Genomic DNA, 22,551 nt, shown 5'->3' with positions numbered 1-22,551 from the left:
GGCAGATGTCTCCTGTTTGCTGTAATCATTTTTAACATGTGCCTAAAATTTAATCTGAGTCCACCTATTGCAAACTGAAGTGATTGGACATCGTTCAGAAAGACACATGCCTGTGTATATATGTTCCCAATATTTACATTGCATGTAGGAACAAAAACAAGCCATGAAGACCTAGTAACTTTCTGTAGACCTCAGAGATTAAAATGTGGTGAGGCATAAATCAGGGCAAGGGGATAAAACATTTCTAAAGATTTGAATATTCCCAGGAGCACATCGGCCTCAATAATTGTGAAATGGAAGAAGTCTGGAATCACAAGGACTCTTCCTAGAGTTGGCTGTCTGGAAAAACTGAGTAACCAGGCAAGAAGGTGCTTGGTCAGGGAGGTGACCAAGAACCCAATGGTAACTCTAACAGAGCTTCATAGGTCCTCTGCTGAGAAGGGGAAACCATTCAAAATGACAACCATTTCAGCAGCATGCCATCAATCAAGCGCATATGACAACCCCCTTGGAGTTTGCCAAACGGCATTTAAAGTACACTTAGAGCATGTGGAAAACGTACTCTGGTCTGATGAGACAAAAATTGAACTCTTTAGGTAGAACTCCAAGCACTATGTCTGGTGAAGACCAGGCACTGCTCATCACCTGCGTAATACCATCCCTACGGTGAAGCAAGGTGGTGGGAGCACCACACTATTTGATGCTTTTCAGCAGCAGGCACAGGGAGACTGGTTAGAATTGTTTGAAAGTAGAATACAGCTAACTACAGAGAGGTCCTTGAGGAAAATCTTCTCCAGTGTGCATGCAACCTCAGACTGGGGCAATGGTTATACATTTCAGTTTGACAATAACCTGAATCATACAACCAAGCCAACACTTGAGTGGTTTCAGGACAAGTCTCTGACTGTTCTTTAGTGGCCCAGTCATCCAACTTAATGGACATTGAGATGATATTGTAGGTAGAATGGGTTAAATTGCCCAAATCCTTACATGTGTAAGGTTTGTAGAGACATACCCAAGAAGACTCAAAGTTGTACTTGCTGCCAAAGGGTTTTTCATTTTTAATACATTTGCAAATCTTTCTGAAAACATGTTTTCACTTTGAAATTATGGATTATTGAGTGTGGATTGATGGGCAAAAATGGGAACATTATCCGTTTAAAATGTAATTACAACACAATGAACTGTGAAGAAAGTGAATGGGTATGAATATTTTTTGAATCCATTGAACATTCTTTAACCTGCTGAATCCAATTCAACTTGAGTGGGGACAGAGGCTATCGCAGCTGCACTGGATACAAGGCACAAACTAGCTCAAGATGGGATGCCACTCAAGCACAATTTGCAATTGCCAATTGATCTAACCTGAATTTCTTTGGGGATGTGAGAAGAAAACCACAATAGCCAGAGGAAAATTAATACAGATGCACAGAGCAGATGCAGACTTAACATGGAAAATGTATGTGTGCAGAACACTGGATCCATGAGGCTACTCAGTGCACCACCACAAACCACTCTACTGTAAAGTTATGCCACATAACAAAATTTGATTAAAATTATAAACAAAAAGTCTGTTTATACCAAGCTTATTTATTTACACCAGCATTAAAAAATAACAACATTCTCCAAATTGCTTTGGGTACAAGAAAGAATACAACTCTGAATGGGATACTTGTCCAACACTGGGCCAATTCATGCAGCCACCCACATACACACACATACCTATTAATACCAAAATAGAATATCTACTCATTATAACACACATCTTAGGGATTTGTTTTGAAAACTAGGCTACTCCAAAGAAAATGAAGATATGGGAAAACATGCAAAATAAAAACACAGACCATCATCAAGGGTTGGGGTTGAAACTCATGACACAGGATAAGTATGCATGAATAAGGCAGTGACACTCACCACTGTGCCACCATGTCACATAAAATATAACTAAGTAATAATCTCTGAAACAGGATCACATAGCTTTCTTTTGAAAAAAGAAAATTTTAATTTTTCGAACATTTTCAATTATTCCATTCACATACATAATTAGTGTGAACTTCAAAATCTGAAATGGAACTTTTCATCTGAGTACATGGAAAATTATTACTACTGGTCTGTTTTCATTTACAGCTTATTGTCTATGAAGCCCTGATTCAGGCATTGTTATGCACTCTGTGGCTTTAATAATATTATCATTTAGATCCAAAACACAAACTTTTTTGGCAGCATCAGCAGAAAGTGTGAATCATTCTTCAAATGCAAAACACGCATGGCACATTATTTTGATGTCATTTATTTTATAATTTTGAGTCCCTAGTCATAAGTAGCAAAATGTAATAAGATGGAACTTTTTCTTTCATTTGGTGTCAAAAAAAGAAAACATTCTTTGAAAATTAAAGTAACTTTATGTAAATGTTTGAAAGAAAAAATACATACTTTTGGTTGTATTGGTGAAATATACCACATGTTCTTATTGCTGATGAATCACAGCCCAGAAAGAGCTCAGTAGCGTGGGGTAAGGTGAGTCACAGCATGGGTGGATACAGTTCTCCCTACAAGTTTAGAATGTCCTGTGCCAGGAAAAGGAGGCCCACGGTGTTTGGTTTAAGTAGTAGAATGCCTCCAGAAAACAGGGTGTGGGGGAATAGGAGGGGGCTGATTTTGTGTATTCAGTGCCCTGTAATTTGATATAAAATAATCCCTGATATTGGAATTAGGGATGGAAGACAACTGGTTTTAAAAGAGCAGTAAATTTCATCATACCCTGGAATGAGCAATGAACCTCATTTCTTATTTTCTAACCAGAACCATCTATGTTGATACATTGCCAGGAGAATATTGAGAAGGTTCTGCAAGGAGGCAGTGAGTGATTTGGATATTGTAGAGGGAGAAGCACTGCTTAGATTAAATAGGTAGAAATCAAATAAATCAGTAGGACGAGATAACATTTACTATCGAGTTCTTAAGGAGGTTAGTGAGTACATATATAAACCCTTGATGCATATTTTTAGTAAAGCACCACCCACAGGGGAAATTCCAAAGGACTGGAAAATGGCAAATATTATCCCATTATATAAAAAGGGTGACCAGGCAGATCCAAGCAACTATAGGCCAGTAAGCTTAATGTGCATCAAAGGTAAATTCTTCTTCTTCTTCTTTCGGCTGCTCCCGTTAGGGGTTGCCACAGTGGATCATCTTCTTTCATATCTTTCTGTCCTCTGCATATTGCTCTGTTACACCCATCACCTGCATGTCCTCTCTCACCACATCCATAAACCTTCGCTTAGGCCTTCCTCTTTGCCTCTTACCTGGCAGCTCTATACTTAGCATCCTTCTCCTAATATACCCAACATCTCTCCTCTGCACATGTCCAAACTAAAGCAATCTCGCCTCTCTGACTTTGTCTCCCAACTGTCACACCCAGTGCAAATCTTAACATCTTTAACTCTGCCACCTCCAGCTCTGTCTCTTGCTTTCTGGTCAGTGCTACTGTCTCCAACCCATATAACATAGCTGGTCTCACTACCGTCCTGTAGACCTTCCCTTTCACTCTTTCTGACATCTGTCTGTCATAAATTACTCCTGACACTCTTCTCCACCCATTCCACCCTGCCTGCACTCTCTTTTTCACCTCTTTTCCACAATCCCCATTACTCTGTACTGTTGATCCCAAGTATTTAAACTCATCCACCTTTGCCAAGTCTACTCCCTGCATCCTCACCATTCCACTGACCTCCCTCTCATTTACACACATGTGTTCTGTCTTGTTCCTACTGACCTTCATTCCTCTCCTCTCTAGAGCATATCTCCACCTCTCCAGGGTCTCCTCAACCTGCTCCCTACTATTGCTACAGATCACAATGTCATCAGCAAACATCATAGTCCACGGGGACTCCTGTCTAATCTCGTCTGTCAACCTGTCCATCACCATTGCAAATAAGAAAGGGCTTAGAGCCGATCCCTGATGTAATCCCACCTCCAACTTGAATGCATCCATCACTCCTACTGCAGACCTCACCGTTACACTTCCCTTGTACATATCCTGTACAACTCTTGCGTACTTCTCTGACACTCCCGACTTCCTCATACAATACCACAGCTCCTCTCGAGGCACCCTGTCATATGCTTTCTCCAGGTCCACAAAGATGCAATGCAACTCCTTCTGGCCTTCTCTAAACTTCTCCATCAACATCCTCAGAGCAAACATTGTGTCTATGGTGCTCTTTCTTGGCATGAAACCATACTGCTGCTCACTAACCATCACCTCACTTCTTAACCTAGCTTCCACTACTCTTTCCCATAATTTCATGCTGTGGCTCATCAATTTTATTCCCCTGTAGTTACTGCAGTCCTGCACATCCCCCTTATTCTTAAATATCAGCACTAGTACATTTCTTCTCCACTCCTCAGGCATCCTCTCACTTTCCAAGATTTCGTTAAGCAATCTGGTTAAAAACTCCACTGCCATCTCTCCTAAACACCTCCATAATTCCATAGGTATGTCATCTGGACCAACGGTCTTTCCATTTTTAATCCTCTTCATAGCTGTCCTTACTTCCTCCTTGCTAATCCGTTGCACTTCCTGATTCACTATCTCCACATCATCCAACCTCTTCTCTCTCTCGTTCTCTTCATTCATCAGCCTCTCAAAGTACTCTTTCCATCTGCTCAACACACTCTCCTCGCTTGTGAGTACGTTTCCATCTTTATCCTTTATCACCCTAACCTGCTCTACATCTTTCCCAGCTCTGTCCCTCTGTCTAGCCAATTGGTACAGGTCCTTTTCTCCTTCATTAGTGTCCAACCTCTCATACAACTCATCATACGCCTTTTCTTTAGCCCTCGCCACCTCTCTCTTCACCTTGCGCCTTATCTCCTTGTACTCTTGTCTACTTTCTGCATCTCTCTGACTATCCCACTTCTTCTTTGCCATCCTCTTCCTCTGTATACTCTCCTGTATTTCCTCATTCCACCACCAGGTTTCCTTTTCCTCCTTTTGCTGTGACCCTTATTACATCTGCTGTAGTTTCCCAGACTGTCTGGTAACTCTTCACTACCACCTAGTGCCTGTCTCACCTCCTCCCTAAACTCAACCTTGCAGTCTTCCTTTTTCAACTTCCACCATTTGATCCTTAGCGCTGCCCTCACTCTCTTCCTCTTCTTGATCTCCAATGTCATCCTACAGACCACCATCCTATGCTGCTTAACTGCACTTTCCCCAGCCACTACTTTGCAGTCTTCAATCTCCTTCAGATCAACTCTTCTGCATAGGATATAATCTACCTGTGTGCATCTTCCTCCACTCTTGTACGTAACCCTATGTTCCTCCCTCTTCTTAAAATACGTATTCACCACAGTCATGTCCATTCTTTTGGCAAAATCCACTATCCTCTGACCTTCTTCATTCCTCTCCTTGACACCATACCTACCCATCACCTCCCCATCTCCACTGTTCCCTTCACCAACATGCCCATTGAAATCCGCTCTAATCACCACTTTGTGTCCCTTGGGTACACTGTTCACCACTTCATCCAACTCACTCCAAAAATCTTCTTTCTCACCCATTGCACACCCAACTTGCGGTGCATATGCACTAACAACATTCATCATCAAACCTCCAATTTCCAGCTTCATAATCATTACTCTGCCTGACACTCTTTTCACCTCCAAAACACTCTTGACATACTGTACCTTCAGTTCCTCCCATCCACAATGTGATAGAACAATTTGAATCCACCTGGCCTTACTCCCCTTCCATTTAGTCTCTTGCATGCACAATATATCAACCTTCCTTCTCTCCATCATATCAGCCAACTCTCTTCCCTTACCAGTCATACTGCCAACATTCAAAGTTCCTACCCTCAGTTCCACTCTCTTTACTTTCCTCCTCTTCTCCTGCTTCTGGACACGTCTCCCCCTTCTTTTTCTCCTTCTTCTTCTTCAGCCAACAGTAGCCCAATTTCTGCCAGCACCCTGTTGGCTAACAGTTGTTGTTAACCCGGGGCTCGACCGATCCAGTATGGAAATTTGTATTGTTGTCCACATATTGATTTGGCAAAATTTTACACCGGATGCCCTTCCTGACATAACCCTACCCATTTATCCGGGTTTGGGACTGGCACGAAGAAACACACTGTGCATCCCCTGTGGCTGGGTTATCAAAGGTAAATTAATGGAAGGAATTATTATGGGTAAGATTGAGCAACATATGGCAAGAACGGGGGTTTTACTGGACAGTCAGCATGGGCTTTTTCTTCTCCATTTATCTATATTCACTTATTAATTTATCTATTTATTTATTTTTACGGGCGGCACGGTGGCGCAGTGGTAGCGCTGCTGCCTCGCAGTTAGGAGACCCATGTTCGCTTCCCGGGTCCTCCCTGCGTGGAGTTTGCATGTTCTCCCCGTGTCTGTGTGGGTTTCCTCCGGGCACTCCGGTTTCCTCCCACAGTCCAAAGACATGCAGGTTAGGTGGATTGGCGATTCTAAATTGGCCCTAGTGTGTGCTTGGTGTGTGGGTGTGTTTGTGTGTGTCCTGCGGTGGGTTGGCACCCTGCCCAGGATTGGTTCCTGCCTTGTGCCCTGTGTTGGCTGGGATTGGCTCCAGCAGACCCTCGTGACCCTGTGTTCGGATTCAGTGGGTTGGAAAATGGATGGATGGATGGATGGATTTATTTTTACTAGGTTTAATTTTTATTCTGCTGTCCATGCTCTCTTTCTCAGGGGTGGGGTTTGATTTGTTTTCAATCCTATTCTTGTAAAATTGATCTATTTGTATGGAATGTTGTGTGATTTCAATAAAATCAATAAAATTATTAAAAAAAAAAAAGAAGAGGGAGGTCATGTTTTAACAACATGCTGGAATTCTATGAGGAAGCAACAAAAGGATATGTTTCAAATGGAGCATATGATATTATTTATCTTGACTTTCAGAAAGCATTTGATAAGATGCCACATGAGAGGTTGGGCATCAAACTAAAAGAAGTGAGAGTTCACAGTATTGTATGTAGATGGATGCAAAATTGGCTCAGACACAGGAAGCAGATATCTGGCTATTAGAATTGGCTGATGTTAACAGTGGTGTTCCACAGGGGTTAGTGTTAGGGTCACTGCTATTTTTAATATATATAAATGATTTGGATAGGAATATAAGTAACAAGTCGGATAAGTTTGCAGAGGATACCAATCTAGGTGGACTGGCAGGTAATCTGGAATCTGTTGAATCATTACAGAGGGACTTGAACAGCATACAGGCTTGGGCAAATTTGTGGCAGATGAAATTTAATGTAAGTAAATATAAAATGTATTACAAGTAAGTAAAAATGTAAGATTTGACTACACAATAGGTGGTCTAAAAATTTAACATACACCTTATGAGAAGGATTTAGGAGTTGTAGTGGACTCAACACTATCATCTGCCAAACAGTGCTCAGAAACCATTAAGAAGGTTAACAGAATGCTAGGTTATATATAGCATGATGTGTGGAGTACAAGTCCAAGGAGGTTATGCTCAAGTGTGCAGTTTTGGTCTCCAGGCTACAAAAAGAACATAGCAATGCTATAGAGGTCCAGAGAAGAGGAACTAGGCTAATTCCAGGGCTATAGGGGATGAATTATAAGGAAAAATTAAAAGAGCTTAGTCGTTTCAGTTTAAGCAAAAGAGGATTAAAAGAAGACAGGACTGATGTGTTGAAAATTATGAAAGAAATTAGTACAGTGGATCAAGATTATTACTTTAAAATGAGTTCATCAAGAACACGTGGACACAGTTGGAAATTTGTCAAGGATAAATTTCATACAAACATTAGGAAGTACACAGAGAACCCCAGACACATGGAATAAGCTGCCAAGTAGTGAGGTAGATGAAAAGGACTTCAGGGACTTTCAAAACTTGATTTTGCTATTTTAGAAGAATTAAGTGGATAAGAACGGGGAGGTTTGTTGGGCTGAATGGCCTGTTCTCATCCAGATTATTCTAATGTCCTAATATTCTTTCAAGGCACAATGTCTTAAATAAATTCTGTCTAAAACACAGCAAAGAGGCTTCAGTTAGAATTTCTTTAGTTCTGCTTACTCAACAGTAGCACATGAAACTGAAAACTGTGGTTCAATAGTGCCCATTTTTCTGCATTTCTGGGTCAGGAGTGGCTCCGGCTACCAGAAGAACCAGGCTGCAGATTATTTAAGTGAATAATTGACTGTGATTGACAGACAAAATCAGTTTGGCACAAAGCAAGCATTTATGCTAGCATAGTTGTATATGGCTGCACCTGTTACCCTCTATATGTTTATTCTGAATGCAGATAGATAGATAGATAGATAGATAGATAGATAGATAGATAGATAGATAGATAGATAGATAGATAGATAGATAGATAGATAGATAGATAGATAGATAGATAGATAGATAGATAGATAGATAGATAGATAGATAGATAGTGTGGCGGATGGCTGGGGATCCTACCCAGCTGGAATGCCTGGAAGAACCGGGAGAGGGCCAATACCTCTCCTGGGCCACAAAAGGGCAGCCGCCCTGGGCGGCATGGAAGCCACAGGATCAGAGCTTGGAAGCTCATCCCTGTTGGGGCCCGTGGCCACTGCCAGGGGTCACCCGGACGATTATGGAACCCTGGATGGCAGCACTTACGCCACACTTAGAAGTGCTGCCGGAAGGAATTCCAGGGACACCTGAAGCACATCCAGTGCTTCCAGGTGCTCATGTGGCACTTCCGCCACACCAGGAAGTGCCACTGGAAAATCGTCATGGAGCACCTGGAGCACATCCAGGTTATTATAAAAGGGGCTGCCTCCCTCCAGTGGACAAGCTGGAGTCGAAAGGAAGCAGACAGAGCTTGGGAGGAGAGGAGTAAAGGTGGCAGAGGTGCTGAGAGGAGGAAGAAAAGAACTGAGACTGGTTGATTTAGGCATTGTGGTGTTGTTTATTATATATACTAATAAATGTGTGTGTTTTGGGACATTCAGTGTCTGTCTATCTGTGCCCGGGGGCTGTCCTTCCACAATAGATAGATAGATAGATAGATAGATAGATAGATAGATAGATAGATAGATAGATAGATAGATAGATAGATAGATAGATAGATAGATAGATAGATAGATAGATAGATAGATAGATAGTAAAGACCTGAATAAACAATGAGTATCTTCTCTTTTTGTTAAAAGAGTCACATTCTTAATTCATGGTTCTTTAAAATGTGTATAGAACATTTTGAAAGAGAAATTCATAATTAACAGAATAGTTAAAATAAAAGATTCTGTTTGAAAAAAACAAGCACTATATGGTCTCAAGAACTGGGAAATAGGCATCTAATTTATGCTAATAATAATTATACCTATAGAAAATATTAAAATGTGGTGAAATATTGGGAAAGTCAGCAAATTTAAGTATTTTAAGTGTTTCATTAACAACTCAAGTCACAAGATTATTAGTACATTTTTAATGCCTTAAATGCCAGAAGCCTAAAAAATAAATTCAGCTTCCATGAATTCCTTACTTAAACTCCTATGTTGTTTTGAATTGTGGAGTGTGAGAGCAAATCCAGACAGTGACAGAATAAGGCATTATTTGGCAATATATGGGTTGCTAATCCATCATGTGCCTCTTTACCATATATGCACTACTCCAACTTTCTAACCCACTTATTCCAACCTAGGGATGAGGGTTGCCCAAACCTGAACCAACACTGGACTGGATATCAGTTCATTACAAGACAAAATCAAATACAAACTCACACCCACACATGCTTTAACATAGCAACTTATACATATTTCCTACATATGAATAAATACTACACTCTTGCGAAGTATATATGCTACTACTGGAAAGATTAAGCCACTCACATGGCGTTGGTCTTAAAACCACAGAGTTCTCAAAAATTTTTATATCGATGTTCGTCTTCTCTCCGATTTCCATGCATATTTCAAGACAGGTGTGTTAGGTTAAATATTGATAATAAATTTGTGACATAAAGGCATCAATGTAACTTGAAAATAACTAGTGTCCAGTTGCAGGTGGGTTCCTGACCTACCTTTGGTGGTGCCAGAATAAGCTCTTACAACCGTTGAAATAAAGAAGTGGGTGTAAAAAATGAGAGAATGTATTTTAAGGTACATAATTATATTAACCTAGTTTGAAATGGTTGAAAAATCTGTCTGTGAAAACAGCAGTACATTGAGTCCCGACTGTCAGTGAAATTGTAAATAAATATTTCAGAAATTGAATGACACAATAAACAATAAAGGTGAAACTGCTATGCTTTATGGTCTGAAAAATGAGCAAATGAAGAGATGATATAAAAGGGTAGCTCACTATTATCTCAAGAATGTAATTATAATAAAATAAAGAAATAAAGTCATTCCTTATGTGTGTATGAGTGTGTGTGTCACAAGAGTACTTGTGCAATAGACTCCTTTGTCATGTTTGTTATCTGTGTCTTAGAAGGTAATGGTGGCTCATCAGGAAGTTCTGTTCTGGAGAAAGGCAAAGTGAACGAGTCAGTTTCTGACAGATATCCACTGAAGACGGATGTTTTGGGCTGCAGCCATAAGTGTACAAGAGCACTGGAGGGATCGTAATTTGTTGGTACACTTTGTCTTACAAGCAGAAATAAAGAGAAGTACTTTTGTGTGAACCTTACCATTGTCTCAAAGGATATGTTGCCCTGATTTGAGTTATAGTATATTAATCAAGTGCCTTGAGCATGGGAAAGGTGCTATATAAATAAAATGTATTATTATTTATTATTATTATTATAATCAAATGCAGAGTTCTATTAGAAACGAGTAAGCCAAGAAAGGAAGCACGTCCATCTATTTATCCATTAACCCATCTATCCAGCATCTTCATAACAGATCAAAATTATAAAAATGAGCTAACCATAATATTTAAATAACATAATGTTAACTGAGGGTGGCCCTCTGAGTAGCAAAACTCAAACCACGTGCCAATCCTAGTAGTAATGGGCATGTAGTAATAACCAATCCCAAGAAAAAGGAAGAAAGAAAGAGCTATAAAATGTAATTCCTTGAGACTAAAGTTATCATTACTTGCCGCCTTGCTGCTTACTGAATAGCAAGGTGTACACAGGTAAGATGTTCTCTGGTTCAAAGAGTGTGAGATTTTAAAATACGCTCGGGATGAATACTATATACAGCATTCACTGCATTATAATTCGCTAATATTTTTCTACTCTGTTCCACTTATAAAAAGATAAAAGAGACGCGGGGATGGAGATCAATGTAAGCGACTCACCTTCCTGAGAGCTTTTTGCCGCACTGACGTGAGTTCGCACTGTTTGTCCGTTTGCGGACGCCGTACTCGCCTGCTAAGTTGACGTCTTTTTATTTGAAATTTAAGCGCGTTTGCCGTTGCGGTGTGTACTCAGTCGAGCTTACAAGTGGGTATGTTGTTGTCATACGCGTGTTTAATGACATTTTGTTGCAAAACTCACTGCTGTTTTTGACCGATGTAAAATTCGGAACTTGTGTTAAAGGCTGGTAAAAATATTTTAATTTGCCATGTGAAGTATGTATGGTTGAACTTAATAAAAGCAGTAAGTAGCCTAGTTAGGAGGTCGATCAGTCCTTTCGTGTGAAATGTAAGGGTATGTTTTGTATTTGTATAAACAGGAGGTTTGTATAAAGAGATTGAAAATTCTTATTTTAAGTTGTCGTCATGTACAGTATTTGAAATCTTTATTGAATGCAGATAATGTTAGTCGAGATCGTTTATTTTTGATGTTTGATGGCATCATGAGAGTCCAGTGGGATCAACATTGTCTTCATTACCGGTAGATTATTTACCCAAAATCACCCAAGTTCAGGCAGCGCGCTATTTTAAAAAGAAGAAGAAAAAAACACTTCATTTTCTAGTTTACAAGCTTGTACATTAAAATTTTTAATGTTTTTTATTTTGCTTAAATTCTTCCTACTTCTGATACTTATATGCACAAAATATGTGAAAATAGTACAGTAATAAAAATGTACGAGTAACGACAATAATACACCTTTAACATGTTGCTTGATGCAATGCATTTTTTGAAAGTTTAATGAAGATATATCGTAAATTTAAATGGCAAATTTGATTTAATGCAATGAGGAGATTGAGGGAATGAGAGGTTACAAAATCATCCAGCCTAGCCTAATTACATTATCCGCTGGGTCATAAATGCAGCATAACAAGAGATGTGATGTCACTTGTTAATATAATGCTGCTATTTCGTTGCGATCCGTTGTGCTCTAATGAATTTATTCTACATTTTCCAATTTGTGGCCAAATTTAGTAATACCAGACTAATGTACACATGAATTAAATAAGTACGAACGCACAATTGATATGGCTTCCCTCCTTTCAGATGAATAATACTTGAGCTGTTTATGTAATAAATATGAAATTTAAGCCTTAGTGGTGTGACTGCTCTGATACAAGATTCACAATAATATGATTACTTGGGCATTGTAGAATCTGTTTCTTTGAATGTATCTCGTCTGCTGTGAGTATTCCCCTCTATGTTCTGGTTCAAATACCTTGTTGTGTGCACAACAATGAAATTCTTACTCTTCCATGAGTTAATAACAGTATAATGTAAATAAAAGAGAATGAATACAAAGCAGTGACTAAAACATACATTAAATAAAGCATCAGACTAGATGTAATACAAAAGCTTTTGTGTTTTAAATGTATCCATTTTACTCATATATTAATTTTATTTAATAGTTACTAGGTTTATTTTATTTCAGGTATTTTTTCAAGAGATTTGACACTTGAAATATTTTAATTTCATGGAGCCAACAATTAATTTTAAGACTCCGTGCAAGCAGGAGAATGTGAAGTTAAGATCTGGTATGTAATATGAAATATTTTGGTTTCAGTTAGATTTTAGTTTTTGACCTGTGTTTGACTTTTTATAAAAATACAGTTTTCTTATTCTTATATAAAAATGGACTAATTGTGATATATTAGTAAACATCAGAATAACTAAGAGTGGCCCTTTGACTGGATGTTGTCTGTGTGGAGTTTGCACATTGTTCCAATGTTTTCCCCTCCATATGCTGGTTTTAATGTCAAAATATGTTTATGTTAATTTGCAATTGAAAATTGAAGTTGTTTAATTGTACACATGTGCATGAGGTGGCCCCAAAGCTGTGCAGGTTAGACTAATTGAAGATTATAAGCACTCTCTCTGAGTGAGTCTGTGTGTGTGTGTGAGAAATCTGAAATGTGTTGGCTTTGGGCCCTCATGAACCCAAACTGGGATAAATGGACATGAGAATATTACAATGTGTAAAAATGTATTTATTTATTTGTTTTTATTTATTTATTTATTTTACCGATTATGGATTATTGTGTTTGTCTAGAAACTTAGTAGTATAAGTAATTATCATAAAACTCTCATAACTTTTAGGGTGAAATGGGGTTTTTTTTCCTTTCTTCATAATTATCTTTAGGTGGCTCTCTTGGAACTCCTGTTCTTGTTCCAGCTTCCCCATTCATGCAAAAACTTGGCTATGGAACTGGTGTCAGCGTCTATTTAATGAAGCGGTGAGAGAAATATTTTGTAAATACACAGTCCTTATCACAAGCATTTGTTTTCTGTTAGGAATATATTGCATAGTAAACCCATGAGACAACTAGTCTACAAAAAGGAAATGTCCTTTATGTGTAAATAAAACAAAAAAAAAAACACTTCAAATGACCTACTACAGTGTTGGTTTTGTTTTGTTTGTTTTTTTAGCACAAACATTATAGTCTCTAAAAGGATTATTTTAATAAATGTTAAAGTACAGGTTACCAGCATATATTGGGTTCCTTTATACTGCATATGTTATGTATCCTTTTGCACATAATTTCTTATATATGCTGCTTTAATAAAATCTTAATGATGGCATCAGCTTTTTTCCACCAGTTTTTAAAGCTTTGACATTATTTCTCAGATTTTAAAAATCATTGATAAAGCATTTTAGTGATATACACATTCTGCTGTAATCTTCTATCTGGTGTGTTTCTTTCTTTGTTAGTGTTTGATTTGACCTGAAGACAATACTTGTGGATGCTTTGGTGTAATTAAAGTTTAACGGAGTGAAAGAAAAAGATTAAACTCATCAGAAAAACAAATGGCAGAGTGCAGCTTATGATGCATTCACCACCTAGTAAAACATAGTGATGCTACGATTACGAAAGAACTGTTATAATTATTTTTTTAAATCAAAATTATCGTTACTAAGAACTGTTATAAATTCTTTACATCATCATTTTTCAATGTTTACATGATAATGAAATATTTTGAAAAGGTCAGCACTGTTGCACATGGGATAACCAAATTGTATGTTTTTGTTTAATAGCGCAGGCAAAGGTACACAATCTCCATGGGCAGTAAAGAAGATTAATAGCAATATGACAGGTTCAACTGATAAGATCTACCAGGAAAGGCTAAATGAAGAGGCAGAGGTTTTAAAAACTTTGCAACATCCAAACATTGTTGGTAAGTTCTTTATTTCAAGTTATTGTTTACTTGTTATCACCATACTTATTTAAAAATGAGCTCCTTGATATGTGTTCTATACTACATTTCATTTTCCAAATTATAACATATTAGGATTACAGCACTAAAAATTCTGTGTTCATTATCTGAGATCTGGTATGGAAGTGAATATGTAACGCACGTGCGCACACACACACCCACACAATATATATATATATATATATAATATATATATATATATATAATATATATATATATATATATATATATATATATATATATATATATATATATATATATATATATATAAACTTGTATCTTTGGCTGATGTATTTATTTACGGTGACTTATAAAGAAAGTATACATTATTGTTTACATAATTTTTTTACAGTTGGAGCATAGGTAGATTAAGTAACTTGCTAAGGGTTGTATAGTGAGTTGCTAAGCTGCTTCATTTCAGTGACATTTGTAGTTTTCTAAGCATAATATCCTTGTTTCTTGCCACAAAGTATTGATGGGATTTAAATCCAGACTTTGACTATGGCATTCCAAATGTTAAATATTTCTTGGCTTCAGCTGTTCTAATACTATTCTTAATTTTGTGATTTCTACTCTGCTTTTTTGCCATTGAGTTCCCATTTTTTTGTCCATTGTCTTCAAGAAAGTTAACTCCTAAATTCTTATTTTTAGCCTAGGTGGGGAATAACTGCATTTTTTTTTAATGTTCTAGACCGTAGAACATTTAAAAAAAAATGGAAGTATTTTCAGCCTAAGCTAAAACACAGAATTTAGGAGTTCAGGATTTTGGGTGATTTCATGATATATCTTATAACTTGTTTTGGAATATATTTAGAGCTGCTCCTGGTGCATGGTCCCAACCACTCTCTCTCTGGGAAGAATTTTTTTTCCATTTGGACTATATGTGTCTAATGTTCATTGAGCAGTGTCTCAGAGGCTAAAAATCAATCAACTCTCTATCAGTCTTTCTAAGTCACTAGACTTAACATTTTTTGCAGATTTTTTGGAAACTCATTTGATCCTACTAACATGTGTTGACATATTCACTCGATTAGTAAGATATACCTTCTGCAGAGTGTAAATCAGACTTGATGTATTTAAAAAGCTGTTTCTAGCTATAACCCCTCTAACTGAACTGAGTCACGGACCATTCACTATCTTATGCCTTCCCCAGCTGTTCTCTGTATGGTGTTTAATTCCCAAAGAATGTCTGTGCTACTTTGAAAAATGTGTGGCAATGCAGAATATAAGAAATCAATATATTTTACGCAGCACCATATATAACAAAATTTCACTGTCAAATGGTGCATTATGATTAGATTGTAATATCTGTATGCACAGCAAAGGTGTATTTCACATGTAATTGTCATTGGGTTTTGTTTATTTATTTATTAGGATTTCGAGCCTTTGCTACATCTAGTGATGGATCCAAATGTCTGGCAATGGAGTATGGTGGAGAGCAGTCCCTTAATGACCTTATAGAGAAGCGAAGGGAAGAAAAAGGTGGTCCTTTTCCTGCCTCTACTATTTTACAAGTGGCTTTGTGTGTGGCACGTGGCCTTCTGGTACGTTCAACATAATGTTTAGTAAACTGTATTGATTGTTACATTCTGTTAATGTATTGCATCAGTAGAAAATTTGCTTGAAGAATTTAGAGGTATTTGCAAAATCAAAAGCCAAACAGAGAGAAGGGTTGCGTTTTGTTGCTTCATATTATATCTGTACTTAGTACTGTATAAACATTTTCTATTGTATGTAAAGGTCCCAATGTGTACAGAGCCTGCTGAGGAAAAGGTGAGTCTCCAGTGGATCTGAAACTAGAACAGCTTTTTATCACCCATACTGCTAAATGTTTATATGATCTATATATCCTATAATACTTTCTGAACCATAAGTAGTTTTGCATGGTCCATACACTCGAACACTAGACTGACAATACAGGCTTGTATTTTTATGGCACTTTTAACAGTGCTTTCTACTGGAGCTTTTAAAAAAAAAAAGTCAGAGGACTTTGGTAACAAGTAAATTAAAGAAAATACATGATAATTCTAAGATTTGGGATTAATTTTCCAGATATTATAGCATTAAATTGATTGTGTTCCTGGAAGACATCTGGCAGTAGAAATTGACACCACAGGTGTCAGTTAGGCAAGTTTTAAATTAATTGCATATGGAAATTGAAAATCTACTATGTAAGAGAGAATAAATTGGATTTTATACATTGGATTTAAATATTCTGACTGCTTCATTCCCAAACGGATGAAAGAAAAATTGCAATTTGCTGACTGTTTTGATACATAAGTTTGAAATTATTGGTAGGTTAGTGTATTTTGCAGTGATATTACTACTAGTGTGTTAAAATCAATCCTACCTGATGGACAGCTATTATGTTCTGAGGCGCTTGTGTACTCCTAGAATGTAGGCCTAGAAGTCATTTTAGCCAGTGTTGGAGGGCTATTTTACTAATCCTGTCCTTGGAGTAGGAACCTTGGACAACTTTAAAAGGTTGTTTATTCTGTGGCTCAGGTATATACTGTATATGCATCTGTGGCACATTTAAGAATGAAACCTGCTTAGCTAATGGCAATAGAAAATAATCTTCCCTAACAAGCCTACATTTCTTTGCCACCTATCATCTAACTATCCTTTATAAACAGCAAATATAATATAGGAGTTGTGTCCTAATTGGGTAAATTACTTAGAGGTGAATTTAAATCGGCATGCATGTACACATTGTCAAGATGTTTTCCATGATAAACAAATGTTTATTGCTGCTACTTGATTTGTATTTTATGTGATCACACACTCTTCCTTGAATTAATTTTTTACTTGATATATACACACTGGGAATACAGCCATAACTGCCCACCCCCACTTTGTGATATTGTTCTCCCTTAAGACCACTTTTTTAATGTTAAACATATTTCTTGGTCAGTGGATTTTAAAAAGCAGTGTTCTTTTTGAAGTGTTGGTATTGGGATATGATAAAACCTTTACTTGAGCTTTATAAAATGTCTGTATAAACCATTATGGCATTTTAATGTAGGAGTTAATAGTTAAAACTCCTGTACAGAAAACTCAGTCTATCAATTTTGCATCTACTTGTATAAAATATAACAGTACAACAGTACACTTTATTAACATTTTTTTTTTTCTATCAACAGTATCTCCATAATGAGAAGAGATTGTTACATGGTGACATTAAATCTGGTAACATTGTGATTAAAGGGGACTTTGAAAGCATAAAAATTTGTGATGTTGGAGTTTGTCTCAAATTAAATGAGAATATGCAAGGTAAATCAGTGAACAGAGTTTCTTCCTGAATCATCAAGAAAATAATTTAGTTGCATAACCATAACTCAGTCATTGGTGTCCTGATTTCTGAAGATGACATAAACTTCAGTTACTTTCTTTTACAACGTGTCCTTTTTGTATTCAGTTTCAGGCAGTCAGTATGTTTTGACAGGCAGCGGTTATGTGCTTGTTACCTGGCATAGTCCTATAACTTCTTGCAATGCAACTGTTAACTACTACTTTGTGATGTTAGCTAGGTTAAAAAAAATGGAAGATGAGGTCTTGTAGAATTTAATAATGAATGTAAGCCAAAAAAATGTAATATAATGACTTTATACCTGGACATTTCCATATGTTTTACTTTAATTTCCTGTTTCTCTGAGTACATAAAACAAGTAAGAAATTTACTTATTTTTAGAAATGCATATTAGACTGAAGAATAAAGTCACAAATTTTAAATTATAACTTTGTTTTATCTTTGTTTATAGTTACAGATCCAAACGCATTATATATTGGAACTGAACCATGGAAGCCTAAGGAGGCCCTTGAAGATGGTATAATTACTGACAAATCTGATGTGTTTGCTTACGGACTAACATTATGGGAAATGATGACTCTGTGCATGCCCCACCTTCAAATGCTTGAGAGGGATGATGAGAATGATGAAGGTAACTTTCATGTTTATTTTACAAGAATTTTCAGTTTACAGCGCATATACAGCAAACATCATACTCATCTGCATTTCCTTTCTTACACGTGTCTTATCAATGTTTTTTTTTTTTTTTAACTCTGAAGTGAAAAATAAACTATAAAAATATTTAAATGTAACCAATTGTGTGCTACATTTTAAACTACCATTATTTACAGAGACAAGCTTTGGTCTAGGGAAACTAAAGTAGGTTACAGGAAAAAAAATAAAGTGACTATTTACTTATCTTTTGATTTAAGAAAGTTAGTAAATAGGAGAAAAATAAATATCCACCTTAAGTTAAGTAGCCTTGTAATTTGTTTTTTCCCCCCATTGTTTTAATACATTAGATACTTTTGATGAAGAGGATTTTGATGAAGACGCATACTATGAGGCACTAGGCACCCGACCTATTCTCTGCATGGAAGAATTTAATGAGTCTTACCAGAAAGCAATTGAGATCTTTTGGGCATGCACCAATGAGGATCCAAATATGCGTCCTTCTGCAGCCCAGATTGTGAAAATCTTGGAGGATGAAGTTCCTGATCTCAGTTAGTCCTTCTGTATAACACTAAATATACTGCAATATCTAAACTGTTAATTGTTCATCTGCATTTGATGTTGGAAAATATTTAATAATCATAACTGTTATTGTTTAAATATAACTGTATGCACTACTTCACTGTTAAATTAATTTGACAGTTTGTCTATGTTTTTAGATAGTGTTTGTTTGTTTTTCTACCTTCAAATATATGTTACTGTTTAAATCCCCAGTTATGTGTTGTGCTGCTTGCACGTTCAATTTTCACTTGTGCACTTCTAAAGTATTCCCAGGCAGAGTTATGTTTTTGAAGTATTTGAATATTTTCTTTGTACCATGTGTTTAAATATGGAAAATAAAGTTTTTTATTTAAATGTTATATCCATGTTGTAATTTTTCTTGATGAAATGAAATAATGGTACAGTCACCTTTTAGCTTTTTTTTTTTTTTAAACAATTTTCAAAATGTATAAACAAAAGCAAAACCTAATGTGTTATAGATACTACGGGTAAGGGTAGGAATGTAAAAAAAAAAAAAAAAAAAAAAAAAAAAGTTTGCTTTGCGAAAATTAATCCAAACCACACATACAGTATAAATGCTCGGATTTTCAGATTCTCTAGTTGTGGGTCATGGTGTTGTAATGCACAGAAAGATGTTAATTTAGTATCTGTGTCTAATAAGCTTTATTTAAATACAGGTACATATTTCCATTTTCAAACAGGTAATACTTGCACCCCTCTATGCAGCAGGGGGCACTAGCTCCCTGGTTGGAATAAGTTCTTTTGTAATTGTGGAGCGTTACATAACCTGAAACTATATAGATAATATTAAAAGGTGATACCCCTCCCTTAGTAATACGGCGGTAAGAAATCACAGGAGAAATAACTTTGCTTTCTTTAATGACGGTTTATGTGGCATAACAAACAAGAAAGCCATGACAAGACCGTCACTGACGTGGGAGCTCGATGTATACAGTGCCATTTTCATCGCTGCGCTGGAAGGATTTTCAGGATCGGATGACATTATCTCCCATCCGACTGTCGGCTTCAAAGGCGGACCGGGCAATGTTCCAAGGCTTTTTACTCTTTCTCCAGGTGCAGGCCCCCACTTAGGTAAATCATGCCATTCCAAACAAAGAAAAAAAGATCCAATGTCACGCTGACTCTTGACACACAGAAATAGTACTGTACAATGCCCATTTCGCAGTTGTCCCATTCTTGTCTTCTAATGCTTTCCTAGAAGTTCTAAATGATGAGCCCCTGTGTGCTAAATTTGGCCTTGTGTTAGCTGTGCATGTGAGTGGATTTATAAAATATTTTTTATACACAGCACAGTGACATATTAAACTTATGTACTTATTACAACCCCTCCTTGTAGCTTTTTTTCTTTTTGCAGTCTACAGTATGTATTGTTGGCACAAATATATCATTTATTGCACATGAATATATTTATGGTAATTTTGCTTTCAACTATGCTTTCATCATACTATAAAATGCTAAACTAATTGATTGTTGATATTCCAATTTGCATTGGGCTGCTGAAAGGCTAATAACCCTGCATACACATTTTGTGTTTTGTCTGCTCACATGTAATATGTTGTTGTTGTTTCTGGAGTGTAGGACAGCTTGCTTAGCTAATTTCTGAGACTATACGCAATTTATACCTCTTTTTCTAACTCTACTTTTCCCTGCAAAGGGGGGTCTGCTGGTGACAACAAATTGAAAGAAAACTAGTACAGAACATGGCATACTGGAATAGTGTACAGTGATGTATACATTGGCCCAGTTTACAAAACATTTTATGTTGAGTTCTGTTTTTTCAGTCACCTGAAAACCTATATGAAGAACTGCAAAAATGAAGTCTCCCGAGTCCTGCCACCTTCTTCAACCACAATGGGAAGTGCTCTAGCTAAAAGCAGTTTTCATGTGTTCTGTCCTCTTTGTGTTCATTCCAAGAAAAATTACCTGTAAACCTTTCATTAGAACTCTGTCCATTACAAATTAAAAAATCACTGAAGAAGATGGGCTGCGATTATTACACAGACAAGAGGGTAATCAAACATTTTAAGTAAACATAGTGATTTGCTTTTAGAGCATATGGAAAACTTGAAACTGCTATGTTTTGTTAGAAAAGTGTAAATTAAAATGCAAAATAAAGAACTGACAATCTCATACAATATGTACACAGGGTAATATGGCTCTATTCTGATCAGATAAACGAATACAAAATTATTTTGGGATCATTTAAAATGTAACCGTATAGGGTTATAACACTGCCCTTATTGTAAGCTGTTCTTTCTTAATCTGTGTGGTATCATGTTAAGATATTTGATATTGAAATTTGATTTAGTCATAGGTTATAAATTACATTACATGATAAACATGTAAAGCATTCACTTATAATATGTGTGGAAGCAACTGCAGTTCACAAACAACAAAACAAACACTCATGATTGTACAACCTCAGGTCAACGTTTACAATAACCTCATGTTCAACCAATTTCAGCTCTGGAGAGATGGAGAAGTAGTTTTAAATCAATTTTGAGTAGATTTTTGAGGTTACTTCAGGTGTTTGAAGATGTGGTTTAGTTTAACTAATGGGTCATTTTCAACACTCTGGCCTATAGGAGAATAGTTGGGGACTTGATGGAATGCCTAAATCTCCACATCAAATTATAGATACAGAAGGCAGCAGAAATGGCACATAGACTTTCAGTATCTTGCTAAACTGGAAGAATGCTAACTCTCCCCTTTTAAGTCAATGGGTAACTGATGTCCTATACTATTTGAAACTGGAAAAAATCAAATTCTCACTTAGAAGATCTGTTCAGAATTTTTTTAAAACTTGGCAAGATCTAATCAATAACATTTTAGAATAAGCTTTTAAATCAGATTTTCTCCCCATTTCTTTTTCTTCTCCATTTATCTTTATTCACTTATTAATTCATTTATTTACTTATTTTTACTAGCTTTAAGTTTTACTCTGCTAGCCATGCTCTCTTTCTTAGGGGTGGGGGTTGATTTGTTCTCAATCCTATTTTTGTAAAAATTGATCTATTTGTATGGAATGTTGTGCGATTACAATAAAATTAAAAAAATAATAAAAAAAAAAGTTTATTTGCAGGGCTTTTAGACTGACACTCCACGATAGTGTGAGAAGCAATTCAGTAGAGCCTCAGAATAGCCATTGCCAGATCAAAAGGAGGCCAATGAGGTGCTTAGGACATGTTATAAGAATGCGCACCTGGCAGACACACACAGAGCAGCTTCAGGCACATCCCACTGGCTGGATAGACTATGCCAGACCTAGGACATACTGGAGGAATTCAGACCGTCTAGAAATTCCCCAGGAAGTGCTGGAATCTGTAGCTGGGGACAGGGAAGTTTGGGCTGCCCTGCTTAGCCTGCTGCCACAGCCACAATCCTCTCTGGGAAAAGTGGTGCAAGAAGAGGAGGAGGTGGAGTAAATGATTGTTATGTCCTGCAAGATTAACTCGTTGCTAAAAAGTGCACTTT

At 36.8% G+C, this 22,551-nt stretch overlaps 1 protein-coding gene across 2 annotated transcripts; it reads left to right on the top strand.

Annotated features, from left to right (window-relative positions):
- Positions 1 to 11,336: 11,336 nt before the first annotated feature.
- On the top strand, positions 11,337 to 19,415 carry pbk (PDZ binding kinase). Of its 2 annotated transcripts, none has more exons than XM_028797179.2 (8): positions 11,337 to 11,411; positions 12,754 to 12,856; positions 13,462 to 13,555; positions 14,356 to 14,495; positions 15,909 to 16,078; positions 17,678 to 17,807; positions 18,296 to 18,475; positions 18,846 to 19,415. In XM_028797179.2, exons 2-8 carry the CDS (start codon positions 12,796 to 12,798, stop codon positions 19,049 to 19,051), a joined length of 981 nt encoding a protein of 326 aa, XP_028653012.1. In that variant the 5' UTR covers positions 11,337 to 11,411; positions 12,754 to 12,795; the 3' UTR covers positions 19,052 to 19,415. The 2 variants fall into 2 exon arrangements, with proteins under 2 accessions (XP_028653012.1, XP_028653011.1); XM_028797178.2 differs by having other exon boundaries at positions 11,362 to 11,415.
- Positions 19,416 to 22,551: the final 3,136 nt, after the last annotated feature.

This window comes from Erpetoichthys calabaricus, chromosome 3 (assembly GCF_900747795.2).
Source record: "Erpetoichthys calabaricus chromosome 3, fErpCal1.3, whole genome shotgun sequence".
NCBI lineage: Eukaryota > Metazoa > Chordata > Cladistia > Polypteriformes > Polypteridae > Erpetoichthys > Erpetoichthys calabaricus.
The sequence above is the reverse complement of the archived record's forward strand: the minus strand, read 5'-3'. Positions and strand labels throughout refer to the sequence as shown.